We start from the raw sequence: 16,545 nt of genomic DNA, 5'->3' as shown, positions 1-16,545 counted from the left end.
GCACATTATAATGGTGCTTCTGCATTGGCTGTGCACATGCTATTGAAAGGTGGACAAATAGTGTGACAAAATATAATCTCTTGCAAGATTGGAAGGTGGGAGAGGGAGAAATTTGGATTAAAAGATATTTCCAAATAAGTCGTCTTGTACAGTGGAGTTCCATTTTGAATTTTGAACTTCTGATGTTGTAAATATCAGTAAATATTTCTGTGAAATATTGTTTGATACTTTAGGTTTAATGAAATCTTGGCAGAATCTGAATCTTACGGTTTTTACTTAATCTTTTTTCACAGTGACCAGTTAATCAGATATTCTGGGTGTATCTTGCAGTCTACCTCCCAGCTGAACAAAAACTCTTCAGATGGTAAGAACTCAGTTGTTCTCAGTTTAAGTGTATTCAACTCTTAAAGGTTTCTAAGTTTATAAAACAAATTTATCTAACACTAAAAAATTAAGTTTCTATCTCATCACGTTGTGCTTTGTTGCTCCCTAATTTCTTATATCACTGTCCACCTTAGTCATTTGTATTCTGAACTATTTTCTGAAAAGAGAGCTCACTACTTTGATGGAGAGGCAGCTTATTTGACCCAGTCCAAGAAAGCTTTAAAAGTGTTCCCGTTATGTAACAATTCTCCAAATAAGTTCTATAATTACAAAAGTCAGAATTCCTTCTATTACTGTTAAACTATTTGTGCTTCATTGATAATGGTGAAACCTCTGCTATGTGAGCCTAACATCTGCCATATTTAGTTTGACTAGAACCTAGAGCCAAAATTCCTACCGGACTGTCTCTGGTTTTAACCATGCATGGATCTTCATGTCAGCAGAAGAGAAAAATAACACATCTATTTTTAAATTAGCTGGAATTCTGAAGGCACAAGCCTCTGGGTGTCAGTGAGCAGCTTTGATTGAACACTTGCCATAGTGATATTATATAGGAGTCCTCTCTTGTAAGCATTTGCTGCCATCTTACGTACAGTACAGGCAACTGCATGGTAACAAAGAGCAATCTAGTAAAGTAACTCTGAAACTTCAAAAGATTTTGCATGGACAACTTAACCATTTATGTTTGTAGCGAATTTGTCAGCAGTGCATTATTGGAAGCTTAAATATATTCACATGGAAATCTATGTAGAAAATGTTTTCAAAACATTATGCTTCAGGATGACTTAATTGTATTTGGCACCTTAATAATTTGTTCAGGTGTATCTATCTTTGGTACCGGTACAGCATTATGCTTGACTGCCCAAAAAAACTGGTAACATGCCTCTCTCTGTTAACTTACTTGTGAATACATCAAATCTTAAAATAAGGTTGTCAGTATGGCTTCTATATTCTACTGGTAAGTTTTATATCTTGTAAATTCCTAAGTGTATTGCAGATTTATTTATAAAAGTATTTGTATCTCACACCTTCAAACCAAACCTTGTCCCGAGGGTAGCTAATACTCAAAATAAGAACAACGGTTAAAAAGCAGAAAAAAGCAAATGATCAGCAAGAAAATTATGTACTTCTATAAAACATATATTCAAATCATGTTGTGTTGGCCTGCTGCCTGAAAGTATACAGTGCACCGATATCCAAGGGCAGATGTCCAGTTACAGATGATAGAATTTTTATGCATTGATGGCAACTGCAAGCTCCTGCTTTAATATCTCCAGCTGAAATATTAGACTACCGTCCTTTTCAGGCATTATGGTAGAAGGGGGGCATTAAGTTATTACATTTGGCTGATTCTCCTTGTACTTAAAAAGAATCCTAGGCATACCTCATGCTTTATTTACGTTTACCATGGGATTTCAAGTGGGATTTTTTTTATTTTAGAAAGCAAATGTTAAGTTCACAAGATTTTTTGCTCATTACTGGTATTGCTGATATTTCCTGTGCATATTTTTTAAAAATACATCATAATGTGCTTAAGGTAAACAACAACACTGTTTTGCAGCCTTGAAGAAAGACCAGGTTAATACTCATATGAACTATAGATCTCATAACCTACCTTCGACATCTCATCTGCATATGCAAAGGTAACCTTTATGCAATTATGTAGTCTAAAGCAGCTATTGTAGAAAAAAAACAAGTTTATTTTTTTGTAAAAAATGTTGTAAATTTGCATTTAGAACTTTCAGATTTTTAAAAGATTTTTTTGCTGATATCCAAGATCCTCAATTCTACAAATTGGCAGTGTTCTCACATAACACCAAATCATAAAATGTGCTTTGGTAAGTCATACTGTGCATGAGCTACATGCTTGTGTACACAGTCCAAGCACTCCGACTTCAATCCACCCCTCACAATGACTATGTCAGCCTAAACCATGGCTTGATGACCTTGCAGTCATGGTTTGTTAAGGCAAAACAAACCACAGTCCGGGATTTGGACATCCCACTAACATAGTTGTCATGGTTTGCTTACCCACACATCTGAAAGAAGGTGAAGTGGGAGTACTTGGGCTGTGTGCACAGGATGGCTTAGCATTGCGGTGCCAACACAGCCATTGTATAGCAACTATTGGGTTTTCAGGTTTGTTAGTTATTTTGGCCAGTTGTTGAAGGCTTAGCCTAATCCCTGAACATTGCCTTGAAATTGCATTTTTGAGATTTCAGAGCATAAAGAACAATGCAAGATTGTTTTAAGGGGCCCTGTCGCTCCTTCAGATGTCATGACCAAAAGTCAGAGATGATAATAGTTCCAGTCCAACAACAACTGGAACACCCATCCCTGTTTGAAAATCTTAAAGACAATCTTGCACCATTGTTCTTTTGTAAATGTGTAGGTTAAATTAGTGTAAGGGGTACTGTGTGGAACTGCCTTTAAGATCTCTTTCCTTTTCTAATGCCAATCTAGTAATATGCTGTGATAATTAGTTTAAGCTTTGCTCTGTGTGCCTGCTTTTAAATGTAGTAGGTGGCAACCCAGATAAAGCTTTGTGATTCTCAGGGTTTGGAACTGCCTTCCTGAGAAATTGCATGTGGCGTCCTTTCTTTGTGATTCCAGGTAAAATCAGTATTGTTCTGATGAGCATTTGAGGAAGGTGTTTTGTTAATCCTTTTTATTTCTGTGTTTTAACTTGAATTCTGTTATCTTCAGGTGATACCTGTAGCTGTTAACTGGTGTTGGTCACTTCAGATGCATAGAAATCAGTGCAATAAAAATAGTTTACTTTTTTCCCCAAGATCCTGAAAAACAACTGGATGTTGAATTATTTGAAAATTAGCAAAATGTCTGTGGTCATGAAGTGGTGGTGTGAAGACCATATAATGCAAAATACTGTGCTCTCCACAGCTTCCCTGTTGGGGAGGATCAGGCCACTCACCATCAGTAGTGTAGGGCAAGATTTGCCCTTTCTCTACAGTATTCTCCTGAGATGTAGTGTGTTGTGACAATTTTTCATATGTTTGATAAGAAAGAGGGCTGAATTGGGATAGGGCTTCTTAAATACACACTCTGCCCTAATGACTCAGCCATGAATAATCAACCATACTGATAACTATATAGTCCTGCCTCTTAATCAGCAGTCCATTCTGAATGCTGGGTAGTGTTGAAACTGGCTTAGCCTAACCTTCAAAATATGCAGCTCAACCAGAATAATTGAAATAACATGAAACTTCTTTTGTTGACTTCAACTAGAATTGGATTGCAGTTTTAAGTGTTTGGTGGTTTTCATTCTTTAATGCTTTGTTTTCTAGGACTGACATGCCTGATGGCAATAAGAAGCTTTTTCCTTCGTTAACACTACAGACTGCTTTAAAAGACCACTCTGAGAGAGAAATGAAGAACAATGCACTTAGTGAGCAAAGCTCTGCCCAGTGGCCTACTGAAGAGATACTTGATGAAACAAACATAGCAGTACACAGTGCTGATAATTCAGCTTCTTACAATGGCGAGAACTTAACAATGTCTGAAAAGGTTCAGAACAGTGAGTCTTTCTCTTCCCATTTGCAGTTGCCTCATACAAGGACAGTTAGACCCAGGCCAGCGCTTGCATTTTTCTTACAGCAGAATATATCCAAACCTTCCTATACTGAATCTGCTGCACCTGCTGAACGTAAACTTCATTTGTATAGTAGTAGGACTGATGATGACACACAAGAAGCGATTTACCAAAATCTTCCTCCTCCTTTACCACCAAAGAAATATGCTCTCACTGGTTTGCATGGATTAGAATATGAATCTGCTGTGGATTTAAAACCAACAGAAGTATCGGGCACAAATCCTTCCAGTGTTGAAAGGCATGTTGCAAGAGTAACTTCAAAGACTGTACCTGAAGCAAGTCCATTTACACATGAAGAAAGACTTAAATCATTTCACGGGAATGAGTCTTCCAAGATGAATTTTCCATCAAGTTTATCGGTAAACGATCTGCAGGCTGTATCCAATAATCCTATACATAAGGGAGCTTGCCTCACAGGACAAGGTGCTAGCTCCCTGGATGCAAATGCCAATGATATTGTATCTCTTACTACTTACTTTTCAGTTGACAACTGTATGACTGATACATACAGGATGAAATACCACCAGAGACCCAAGCTGTATTTTGCAGACACTGGCGTGTTAAACAAAGAGACACCTTTGCCACCAAGTGGAATACAGATGAACACTTCATACCACAGTAATTCCGAATCAAATTATCCTACAACTGATCAGAGACATAAACCCAGCATTGGAAATATATATTGCAATAGGTAGAATATGCAACCATTGAGCATAAATGCTTGGCGCCCCAACATGTTGCAATGTTTAGGTTTCTGTACCTCACTTATACTTCATTTAGAAGTTACAGCTATTGAATGATGGTTTTGCACATGCATGCGTGTTTTAAGAGAGATACAAAGACTTTTGGACCTGTTACTTTTGTGCTTTAACAAGATTTGCACTCATTATAGGCTAATACATAATTATTCAGCCAGCATTGTTACACTTTTAAAATTAGAATCTACAAGAAATCCCCTTTAAACTGGCATTCATTTGATAAATAGGAATAGTTTGCTTTTTGCAACTAATGAATGCTGCACCTTTTTAATGACTTGGACTAACTAGTAGAAATCATTATGAAATACCTCCTTTGGGTTCCGATCTCACAGGTGTTTAATATTAGTTACTCATCTCTATTTCAGGGCACTTTCTTTATATTACATAATGGAAATCATGCATCTTTTAATCATCAACCACCATTTTATCAGTCATAGAAAGATAGGATGCTGCCTTACACCAAGTCAGATCATTGGTCCATCTAGCTCAGTAGTATCTGCACTGACTGTCAGGGGCTCACCATGGTTTTAGACGGGGATTTCTCCCAGCCCTACCTGGGAATTGAACCTGAGACCTTTTGCATGCAAAGCATGTGCTCTATCACTGAGCCAAGGCCCTTCTCCAGGCAGGAAATGCTTATGCATAATTGTTCAAGATCTCTAATGTAGAATAGCCTTTCATGGTTTTAGAATGGTAGGTTGTGGGTAGGGAAGTCCATCCCATGATGGTTACTGTTCTGGCTTAATGAATTATGGCTACGGTGTTGTATTATTTATTTGGTGTTTATACTTACAAACTTCGCCAAAGGATACATGCAGTAACAAAGAAGTACAGTCTCCTAGGGGTTTCTGTCACCTTGGGTTTCAATTGGAATATTTTGCTCCCTGGTTATGTAAAGTTTTCACAATAAGGAATGATTTGTGTGTTTGTATGGGAAGTTTATTTTACCATGGAGGCACTTTCAGACCAGCTCATGTTAAAACTGAAGTGATAGACTTTTGGGAACTGTACTACCTCAATATGGCATATTGATTCTGTCCCACTGACGGAGGAAGAAGTGTGCGGGGGGAGCGTACCACCCCCGGCAGCACGATCCCGGTGGGGTGCCATTGCAGCTGCCCCACCACCACCCGCGCTGGGCGCCACACCCCTACGGGTGGCACGCCCCGCCCCCAGGACGCACGCCCCGTCTGCTTTCCACCCCCCGATGCCGGAGCATGAAGCTCCGCCACTGGTCTGTCCTTAGTGTACATAAACCAAGGGAATTTCGTTAGTTCAGGGGTAGTCAATGTATGGGTTGCATGCTGCATCTGACCTTTACCCCCAGGCCTACATAGCTTTGTGATATCAATATTTAGCTACCTGCCTATAGATTGATCATTTCCAGGATAAGAACCTTTGCAGGCTGTATGTGGTTATAGGTGTAAGGAGGTGAGCTTTTCTATGGAGACAGACCCTTGTTAAGGAGTTCTGAGCAAACAGAGAATAAGTATTTTTGAAGATGCTTTATAAAGTACTGGCCCGACCTAAGACTCTTACCTGGAATCCCTTGCAAGATTGTGAAAAGTGCATTTAATGGGAGTGTTGTCTTGACTTTCCCTTTATATTCAGGTACTGTTAACTAAAAAGTTACAGTAGTTCTAATACTACTGTCGCCTTGCCACATTGGTAAGATGTTTTTTTTGCTGTTGTAGGTTTTTCTTGCTGTTGTAGGCTTTAAAACTATTTTAGTTTAGACTGCAATCTTACAAATGCTGGAGGATATCCTGATATCAGAACTATGCACAGAATGGTACATATAATCTGAAAAATTGTGCAGAAAGTATGTTGAGTTCCTTGAGTCAATTATTTCCGTTGCCCTGGATATCTTGTAACAAAGTCAGTCCATCAGATGTTTAGTATTTGAAATGATGCCTTAATAAGTGACTTTGAGTTTAATATATAAAATAGTAGCTAGAATTTCAAATAGCAATAGCTGGTGTTCCACACAGCCTACTTTAAATATTGCAAATTCTGCATAGCAGTTGGATGTACTAGGGGTTGGTTGGGACTGTCTTTGTGCTGCAGGAAAGATTTTCATATCATGAATTGTATAAATATATTTTTATATTGAAACTTGCTCTGGAAAACATTATTTATATATCTCTGCATGTATGGAAAATACTGTTTGGCTTTCCAAACATTTTATTTAAAACTACAAGCAGGGGGCACAAAACAAAATATTCCTCAGGAGCTATCATGGAATCAGTCAGATCTTTGAGGAGGGGAAATGTTATGGCAAGACTGTGGGTTGCATCCTGCAAAGTGATCCTGTTTGTGAAAGGACTTCCACTTGTATTATGGAGCTTCCCCTCCCTCTCTCAGCTGCCCCCTAAATATGTTCTGGGGGTTCCTCAACTGTCTCAAGATGCTTAAGCATAAGTCCTTGCATGGACAGGACAACTTTACTGGATAAAACCCTTTAATTCACTTTTTATAAGTGTTTTGAAAAAATAAGGCCTTCAAGATGATTGCTGGGAGAGAAAATGTAAATGCCTTTTAGCTTTAATCGTAGTGATAGTTAATATATTTTTCAAACACTCCATAATGCTTGCACTATACTTGGATTAAATCCAGAATATGTTTGTGCTTTTAACCAAATTGTGACAATCATAGCATAGCTGCCCAAGACTTTGGGTCTATTCAAGACATTGCTTTGTTTGAGGACTTGCATGCTTCATCATTGTTGGCATAAAGTAATGTCTGCATTGTGAGATTTCACATTTATTTGAATCTGGGATCTTCAGTCATGCCTAGTCTAGATTTGGAGGCCATGTAATGTCTGAACAGACCTCTTATGTTTACGTTAAGTGTCTTAACCATAAACATAACCTAAGATTTGTTGCTTACCAGTATGTATGCACCAGACCAAATATCCTTCAACGGTTGCTCCACATCTTCTTGCCTCCTTTGCTGCTTCTATCAGTAGTGCTGCTGCAAGCTTGTACATATAACACACACTTACAACTGCAAGTGAAACCAAACCCTTTTCCCTTCATTTAGGACAGAAGGAATTTCATCTAAAAGCAGTCGTGTAAAGTTCCTGTTTCTAATATAGTACTTGAGGGTTTTTAAAATAAGTAAATAAACTTTTCTCTCTCATTCCTTATACACAAATAACATGCGATGTTGTTGTAAAGCCTTCAGGGGCAGAAGTGGCATTGTGACAAGTACTGGAATCTTAAGTGTACAATTGAAAGCTCTTACTGAAATGTATTTGAATTTGCAGTATTTATGTAAAGACTAACAAATGTGAATGACCTACTGTAAGAGCGTTACTACATTTTTAAAATGTGCATAGCAAAGTGTCACTTTACAAACAAGAAATGTTAATTTGTAAATTTGTTTCTAACGTGCTTGTGGGCACAGTCAACAAATGTATTCTGTTTGTAAGAAAGTTGAGTAGCGTCATACTTTCTGAAGTGTACATGTCCTTTAAAGAAACTTAGATGTTTCTTCGTTTTCAGTCTTTGTAGACAAACTTTTGTACAGATCTGTGGCTACCAGATAATGCTTCTGTCATAACAGATGGTCAGTTTTAACTGACCGTGCACTCTTAGTAGATGAATATTTGCTAGCAAATGTGCATACATTGATTTTTGACTTCTCCAGGGTGCCTATTTTTATAATTGTTCCCTTCAGATTATAGATTTGTATGACTTTTGTAATGTTAAACGCATTTAACATGTCTTGTAAAAATATTTTCATTGTCTAGAAAATTTTAATCCAAAATTGCATTTTTCTGCCCATTCAACTGTCAGATAAAAATGGAGTTACCCTACAGAGTGTTTATCTACTTCACTTGTATGTGTGTTTGTTCCTAGCAAGGTTTGCGTTTTACTGTTGATAAATGTTATTTTCAAGAAAAGGGATATAATGTTGCTTACCACTGAAAGACCTCACACTGGGATTGTTAACCTTTGTGTCAAATGAGCAAGCTAGCTGGTAGAAAATCGGTTTTCGTGACTTCCTTCTGCTCTATTGCATTTTTCATTGCATCTAAGAATTAACCTTGTGAGGCTTGTGTTCCTGTAAACAGGTGGCTAACCTGTGGTCCTCCAGCTGCTGCTGGGAATTGGGAATTTAACAAAATCTGGAAGGGTGCAGCTGCCTGTGCTGTACAAAGGCTGAAATGAAATGAATTCCTTGATGTGAAACATATTTGACATGGGTCAAGTTCAGGATTAAGTCCATTTAGTGTGGTCTCCTCTTTGTTAAGGCTGCAGCTCTGTACACACTGAAGTGGAACAAGAGCTGTGGGGCTATAACCAGACTAGCATAAAAGTGATTGACCTTTTAAATACCAATTTTCAATACATACAGTCGTACCTTGGTTTTGGAATAGCTTAGTTCCCAAACGTTTTGGCTCCCGAATGCTGCAAACTTGGAAGTGACTGTTCTGGTTTGCGAACTATTTTTGGAAGCCTAACGGACTTGCAGAATGGATTTGACTGTATAAGCATATACTGTAACTACCATGCACATTGATACTGGGGCCCACATTGGTGGCAGCAATGTTAGTTCATACCCTGTTCATATTGTATGGCAAGGGAGACACACCTTCATTCCCTGCCCACCCCTCCATTTTTGAATGGTTTTTTTCTTCTCAACCACTCCTTTCATAGCATAGAATCTTAGGAGTTGGGAGGGGACCCAAGAGTCATCTAGTCCAACCCCCCCCCCCTGTAATGCAGGAATCTCAGCTAATGTATCCATGACAGATGGCCACCCAACCTGTTTAAAAACCTCTAATGAAGCAGAGTCCACCTCCACCACCTCTTGTGGGAGTCTGTTCCACTGCTGAACAGCTCTTACTGTCAGAAAGTTTTTCTGAATGTTCAGCCGGAATCTCGTTTCTTGCGACTTGAAGCCATTGGTTCGAGACCTACCCTCCAGAGCAGGAGAAAACAAGATTGCTCCCTCTTCCATGTGACAGCTCTTAGGCAACGCTGAGAACAAAGTGTTTTTAAAGAGAAACTGCTCAGTGTGTGATAAGAGGCTAGGATGGCACTGTGCTTACCTTCAGGCATGCATATGTTATGTTCTGAAACTGAACCCACACAGGCCAGTCACTGCAAAGGACAAACACAGCTGTCCTATCTAATTCAGTTTGGCTGTTGGAATTGGCCATAATGCCCAATAAAAGGGATATCCGCTTACCCTTAACCATCTGCACAACAGACTTTTAAACTCTTCTGCACATCAACAGTTAAATATGCCTTCCAATCTATTCCAAATTACTCTTTAAAGTGTGAATGCATAGATAAAATGAACCATTTTAATATAATGGAAAACCTTTAAGTGCATCAACAGCAGCGTAACATTTGTCATAAGGCACAACTTCCATCCATTTCAGGTTGAAAAGTAGAAGGTCAAACCACACGTCTGGCAGGCTCAACAAAGAGTGCTAACAGTTCAAATGCAGTTGTCCCAGGCATCACTTCTCGAGAGAACAGTCTGTAACAGTTTCCCAAACGTCTCTTTGTTCCGAACAGACATGCTGCTGGAGGAATGGCAACAATAGCTTTTCTACCATGGAATCAGGTTGTCCTGCTGGATGAAGAAAACTGAAGTTAGGACATAGTATGTCAGTGTGCCCGCTACAAACTGAATATGTAAGCAGACCCAATGAACCGGACCAAAGACCTAAGCAGGCCAGAACCCTGTTTCCCACTGTAGCCAAGCAGATGCCTCTGCAAAGCCTGCCAGCAGGACATAAAAGCATTTTTAATCATACAAAAAACACCCACACCCACCATAGGTTGCAGTCCATGTAGCACTAAGGTAAAAGTTCAACCACCATAAAGATTTTCTCACCATGCACACCCCTTAAATCGGTTCTTTGGTTTCCGGAAGTTTTGTAAGTCGAACGGACTTCCAAAACAGATTCTGTTTGACTTCCAAGGTACGACTGTATTGTTTTCCATCCATAACCATCAAGACTGAATTAGTGTTAGAAACTCGGGTATATAAGCTAATGCCAAATGGCACCTTAAACCTAGGTTATGGTCTGCACAATGGGGTGTCTAGGTGGCATTTCCACCCCATGAAAATTCTTATTATTCATTTCATTTCATTTCTATACCACTTTTAAATCCCAATGCAACACATTAAAACATGAAATAAATGCAGAAGAAAGCAAAATGAAGCTTCAAGGAAAATACTTTAGATCCTTCTCTAAGTGACATTCTGCTTTCCCCATATTCATTTACCTAATAAATAGGGGTCCAACAGCTGAAGTACTGTAGGAATCTGTTGTGATATAGTGGTTAGAGTGTCGGTCTAGGACCTGGCAGTTCAAAGTTCAAATCAAAGCTCAGTCATGAAGCTCACTGGGCAACCTTGAGCCAGTCACAGCATCTTAACCCAGGCATGGTGAAACTTGGCCCTCCAGCTGTTTTGGGACTACAACTCCCATCATCCCTAACTAACAGGACCAGTGGTCAGGGATGATGGGGGTTGTAGTCCCCAAACAGCTGGAAGGCCAAGTTTGGCCATGCCTGCCTTAACCATACCTTACAGGTCGCTGTAGGGATTAAGGGGGATGGGTGAACCATGTACTCCTTGGAGAACAAGGTGTGATATACAGGCAATAAATGAGCTGCTCTGTTTATCTGCTTAAGAAAGGTACAGGAGCCAGCTAGATAGAGATGTCAGTTGCCAACTTGGCATCCAGAGATTTCCATGTGGGCACAATTGGATCTGTGCTAATCACATAAAGTGACTGGTGCCTGTGGGGTTTCTTAACACTGCTGTGAACGTGCACAAATGGGAACAAGCAGTTTTTCCAAGCCCAGGTTTGGCAATTGTTGTTTAATCATGTCCGACTCTTCGTGACCCCATGGACCAGAGCACGCCAGGCACTCCTGTTAATTAATGTGCTAATTACCAAACTCCTGTTTGGTAATTAGCACATTAATAAACTGCTGAAGTTAGTTTTGGCAAGGTGGCAGTTGATACAATTCTGCTGCACGTGTTTTGACTACCTCTGTGTTCTCAAAACCACAGGTGACATATTAAAAAACAACAACTTCAAGACACTGTAAGCGTTTCGTTGTATGCCGTTTCTCCAGATCCTGAAAACATTACATGAAATTCTGGGCAAGCCTGTACATTTGCCACAATCAGCAAAATCACTTACCAAGTCAGCTCTATTGCATTGTCAGTATGCCATTATTACATTTATTGCAAAAGCTCCAGATCCAATCTAATCTCAGCATCAGTAAAATGTTTGACTGCGGTACTTAATAGAACACATATGTGAAACTCCTCCAACCATAGTAATGTCTCTCTAAATGGCCATGCGTGCTTTCAGCCTATTCTTACACCTTTGGCATCCACTGATGGACACCACAGCAGCATCAATTATAGGACGATACTAATGTGATGCTGGACAAAGTTGGGTATCACCTCCCACCTTGATGTTGAGCCCAGTCCAACTGACAGCATGCCAGACAACCATGTCCAACCGATGCAATAGAAACAATATTTGGCCTCTACATATGTATTGCAACAACAAAGCTGTCCTTGAGGAAGATAATAACTAGGTTTTACGAACAGTTAAAATGTTTGAGAAAACTTTGCACTTCAACTTTTATGTTTTTTGGATTTGTCGATGCAGGCATGATAGCAACACACTGGAATAATAAAAAGTACCCACTTTGGATTTGAGTTATCTTTCTTTCTTTCCCCCTCTTCACTTTTATTTCACATCAAAAATGTTGCATTTGCCAAGCTGCTTTCTCACCTTGTGAGAACGTTTGAGTAGTACAGACTTTGGACTTTATTTCTTTTTTCTTTTTACACAACTGTAAAAAAACGGGGGGGGGGGGGAGAGAGTTCAGTGGTAAAGGACATGCTCTACTTGAAGAAGGTTCCAGCTTCAATCCTTGGTATCGCCAGATAAGGCTGGAAAAAGACTCTTGCATAAAACCCTGGAGAGTTGCTTGCTGTCACCTAGTTAGATAGACAAGTGGGCTGCCTTATAATCGGAATTTCCACTCGGCCAAGCTGATAAAGCCTCATTTTCCTCCGGCCCGAGCCTTCAGAATCGCCTCTGACGAATAATTAACGACCCGAGCCTTTGATGAGGCCTCAGGCACATTCCATTAAGCAGAGTTTCCAGCAGCATGCGAAAGTGATGAGATTTATGGCTACATTGCAAAGAGTTGTATTTCTAAGCTATGCAGACAGAAAAGACATCCTCTCTCCATGAAAGCAGAGAGCAACTGAACAAAGGAAACAGGAAACCACTAACGTCACATCCCGTCTCCTCTCCTGTGAGACTTCCAATAGTATGGAATCCCAGGAATGTAAACAGAGTCCTGTGACTCCACGCAACTGCTCAGTGGCAAAACAGAAACTAACAGGGAGTTCAGTGGTAAAGGACATGCTCTACTTGAAGAAGGTTCTAGGTTCAATCCTTGGTATCTCTAGATAGGGCTGGAAAAAGACTCCTGCATAAAACCCTGGGGAGTTGCTTGCTGTCACCTAGTTAGATAGACGAGTGGGCTGCCTTAGATAGTGAAAGACTTTTCCCACATCTTTTCAATGACGCTCCCAAAAATTTTTAAGCAAAATATTATGGATCTTATCCAGTCATTTTGAATTCTCTTGAGCTGTAATTGGCCAAAATGTGTGAATCTTATGGTTCTAACCAGCATTTTACAAATTTTCAGCTCCCCCTCTCCCACTTTTTAAACCTTTTATACATACACACCAAAGGAATGGTTAAGTTGCAATTTAGGCCCCACTCTAGTTGTGAGTGTAATTTGTTTCCGACTGTTTTAATGCTTTGCTTTATATTGTTCTGGTAAAGGGTTATTAGAATAAACTAATAGCTTGATTTTTTACTCTGCGCATAAAGGTGGGGTGTATGGGGTGTTCGGGGAGGGGTAGTGCCGCTGGTGAGGGACACATTGTGCTCCTTCAGCGGTAGTATGTCCACCTTTGGTCCCCACACTGCACTCAGCTCTCACCTATGGAACCTAGAAGCTTTCAGTATGCAACAGTGGCCACACCTGGGGAAATGGCTTCAACTGGCTGGTTAAACTATAACAGGGGTAGGCAACCTAAGACCGGGGGGGGGGGGGAATGCCACCCAATCGCCTTCTCAATCCGGCCCGCAGACGGTCCAGGAATAAGTGTGTCTTTACATGAGTAGAATATGTCCTTTTATTTAAAATGCATCTCTGGGTTATTTGTGGGGCATAGGAATTCGTTCATTTTTTCTTCAAAATATAGTCCAGCCCACCACATGGTCTGAGGGACGGTGGAGCGGCCCATGGCTGAAAAAGGTTGCTGACCCCTGAACTAGAAAGTGGTTTCGGCAGGAGCTGTAGAGGGAGGTAAGGAAGAGATGGGCTCAACTTCAAAAGAAGGAAAACCCATCCTAAACTTCTGTTGCCTTGCAGGAGATCTTGGAGAGAAGAAAAGCTGAGGAAGTAAACCTACTCAAATCCAGAGTGGAGTCCCTTAAAGCAGTTGGATGGCACCCTCCTCCCAGCAATTACTGCAGCCAAGCTGGTGCCAACCATAACATCCTTCTGGACCGTCTTGAGGGGCTGGGAGCTGGGGGCACTGTCATACAGTGGTTCCGCTCCTTCCTCCTGGGCCGTGTTCAGAAAGTGGTGGTGGGGGATGAGTGTTCAGACCCCTGGGCTCTCACTTGTGGGGTGCCTCAGGGTTCTGTCCTCTCCCCCATGCTTTTCAACATTTACATGCAGCCGCTGAGAGAGATCATCAGGAGGTTTGGGCTGGGTGTTCATCAGTATGCAGATGATACCCAGCTCTACCTCTCTTTTAAATCAGAACCAGTGAAGGCGGTGAAGGTCCTGTGTCTGGAGGCGGTTGGAGGATGGATGGTGGCTAACAGATTGAGGTTGAATCCTGACAAGACAGAAGTACTGTTTTTGGGGGACAGGAGGCGGGCAGGTGTGGAGGATTCCCTAGTCCTGAATGGGGTAACTGTGCCCCATAAGGACCAGGTGTGCAGCCTGGGAGTCATTTTGGACTCACAGCTGTCCATGGAGGCACAGGTCAAATCTGTGTCCAGGGCAGCTGTTTACCAGCTCCATCTAGTACGTAGGCTGAGACCCTATCTGCCTGCGGACTGTCTCGCCAGAGTGGTGCATGCTCTGGTTATCTCCTGCTTGGACTACTGCAATGCACTCTACGTGGGGCTACCTTTGAAGGTGACTCGGAAACTACAACTAATCCAGAATGCAGCAGCTAGACTGGTGACTGGGGGCGGCCACCGAGACCACAAAACACCGATCTTGAAAGACCTACATTGGCTCCCAGTACGTTTCTGAGCACAATTCAAAGTATTGGTGCTGACCTTTAAAGCCCTAAACGGCCTCGGTCCGGTATACCTGAAGGAGCGTCTCCACCCCCATCGTTCTGCCCGGACACTGAGGTCCAGCACCGAGGGCCTTCTGGCGGTTCCCTCATTGCGAGAAGCAATGCTACAGGGAACCAGGCAGAGGGCCTTCTCGGTAGTGGCGCCCGCCCTGTGGAACGCCCTTCCAGCAGATGTCAAAGCGATAAACAACTACCTGACATTCAGAAGACATTTTAAGGCAGCCCTGGAAGTTTTTAACGTGTGATATTTTACTGTATTTTTGGTTTCTATGGAAGCCGCCCAGAGTGGCTGGGGAGGCCCAGCAAGATGGGCGGGGTATAAATAATAAATTATCATCATCATCATCATGAACTTAAAAACACGAGCTCACCCCTAATCCCCCCCCCCTTGGACATCTGTCTCCCTCTTTTGTCACAGGTAAGTATTTCCTCCTCCCAGCGCCGTCTGTTACCTGCACACCCTTGCTAGGCTAGCAGAACCCGACCAAGGAGCTTGCTGTCTCCTCCTACGCTCCTCCTACACTGGAAAGCTTTGGCTTTAAGCATCCAGCTCCCCTTCTCTTTGTTTTAACCTCCAGCCTGAGGAAGAGCCCCGGAAAAAGGACCCTCGCGCCACTTGGCGTAGAAGGAAGCCTTCGACTAGGGAGGACCCGAGTTCGAATCCCCACCTCGCCCTCAGGTCAGCCTATCCTACCTCGCAGGGCTGTTGCTGAGGATACGTTGGAGGGCAGCGGGGAGACGGAAGTCGCCTCGAGCCTCTTGGAGGAAAAATTTTGATGCGAAATGCAGGGTTTGGGGGAGAGGAAGGTCTCCTTTTTCTTACCGTCACGGCAGCAGGTAGACGAAGACGAAGAGCGCCAGGTTGAAGGCGGCCATGAGCCACAAGTCCAGCCAGTAGGACGTCCCCGAGAGGGGCGGCCCGCGGGACGCGGCCCCTGCGGCCCCCGCCAGCCCCGGCTCCCGCTCCGCCGGGCGCCGCTCTCGCAGCTCCACTCCGTTCGCCAGCTCCATCGCCCCTGCGCCGGAAAGTGAGCAAGCCAGGCAGGGCGCGGCGGAGGGAGGATGCGGCTCGCCCACGCGGGAAGAAGGTCCGGCCGGCAAGACGACGTCCGGGGCACGTCCGCAGCCTGCGCCCGTAGAGATTCAAGGGCGGAAAAGTAGAGAGAGACACGCGCGCACCCGGACAGAAACTTCCGGCGGAACACGGAAATCGAAGCCTCACCTCGCGGAAGCTTTCTATACTTTTCGCCCATAAGGTTAAAGCGGGAGCGAACGAAGGAGAGGCTCACCTGCAGACACGATGTGCTTGTGAGGCGCGACTCTATAAGTTTCCTATCTCTTTGTCTCGTGCGTGACTGCGTCATAGAGGACATAGAGATAGTCAAAGATGAG

General features: G+C 42.3%; 1 protein-coding gene and 1 long non-coding RNA gene across 2 annotated transcripts in view; one reads left to right on the top strand and one right to left on the bottom strand.

Annotated features, from left to right (window-relative positions):
• USP53 (ubiquitin specific peptidase 53) overlaps positions 1-8,587 on the top strand; it is a 29,782-nt gene extending 21,195 nt beyond the window's left edge. The window contains exons 14-16 of the mRNA XM_081876697.1: positions 294-364; positions 1,946-2,027; positions 3,690-8,587. Of these exons, the coding sequence (XP_081732823.1) occupies positions 294-364; positions 1,946-2,027; positions 3,690-4,689 (1,153 nt within the window). The 3' untranslated portion in view covers positions 4,690-8,587. The remainder of the gene's footprint in view (positions 1-293; positions 365-1,945; positions 2,028-3,689) is intronic.
• A 1,468-nt stretch (positions 8,588-10,055) lies between these two features.
• On the bottom strand, positions 10,056-16,519 carry LOC309350408. Its single transcript, XR_014160328.1, has 2 exons — positions 15,977-16,519; positions 10,056-10,344 (listed from the first exon to the last, which is right to left on the bottom strand). It is a non-coding gene; the product is annotated as an uncharacterized lncRNA (long non-coding RNA).
• Between the last annotated feature and the right edge of the window lie 26 nt (positions 16,520-16,545).

This window comes from Podarcis erhardii (genome assembly GCF_964252035.2).
Source record: "Podarcis erhardii genome assembly, chromosome: 9".
NCBI classification, from domain to species: domain Eukaryota; kingdom Metazoa; phylum Chordata; class Lepidosauria; order Squamata; family Lacertidae; genus Podarcis; species Podarcis erhardii.
This window is presented reverse-complemented; position numbering and strand designations above follow the sequence as displayed.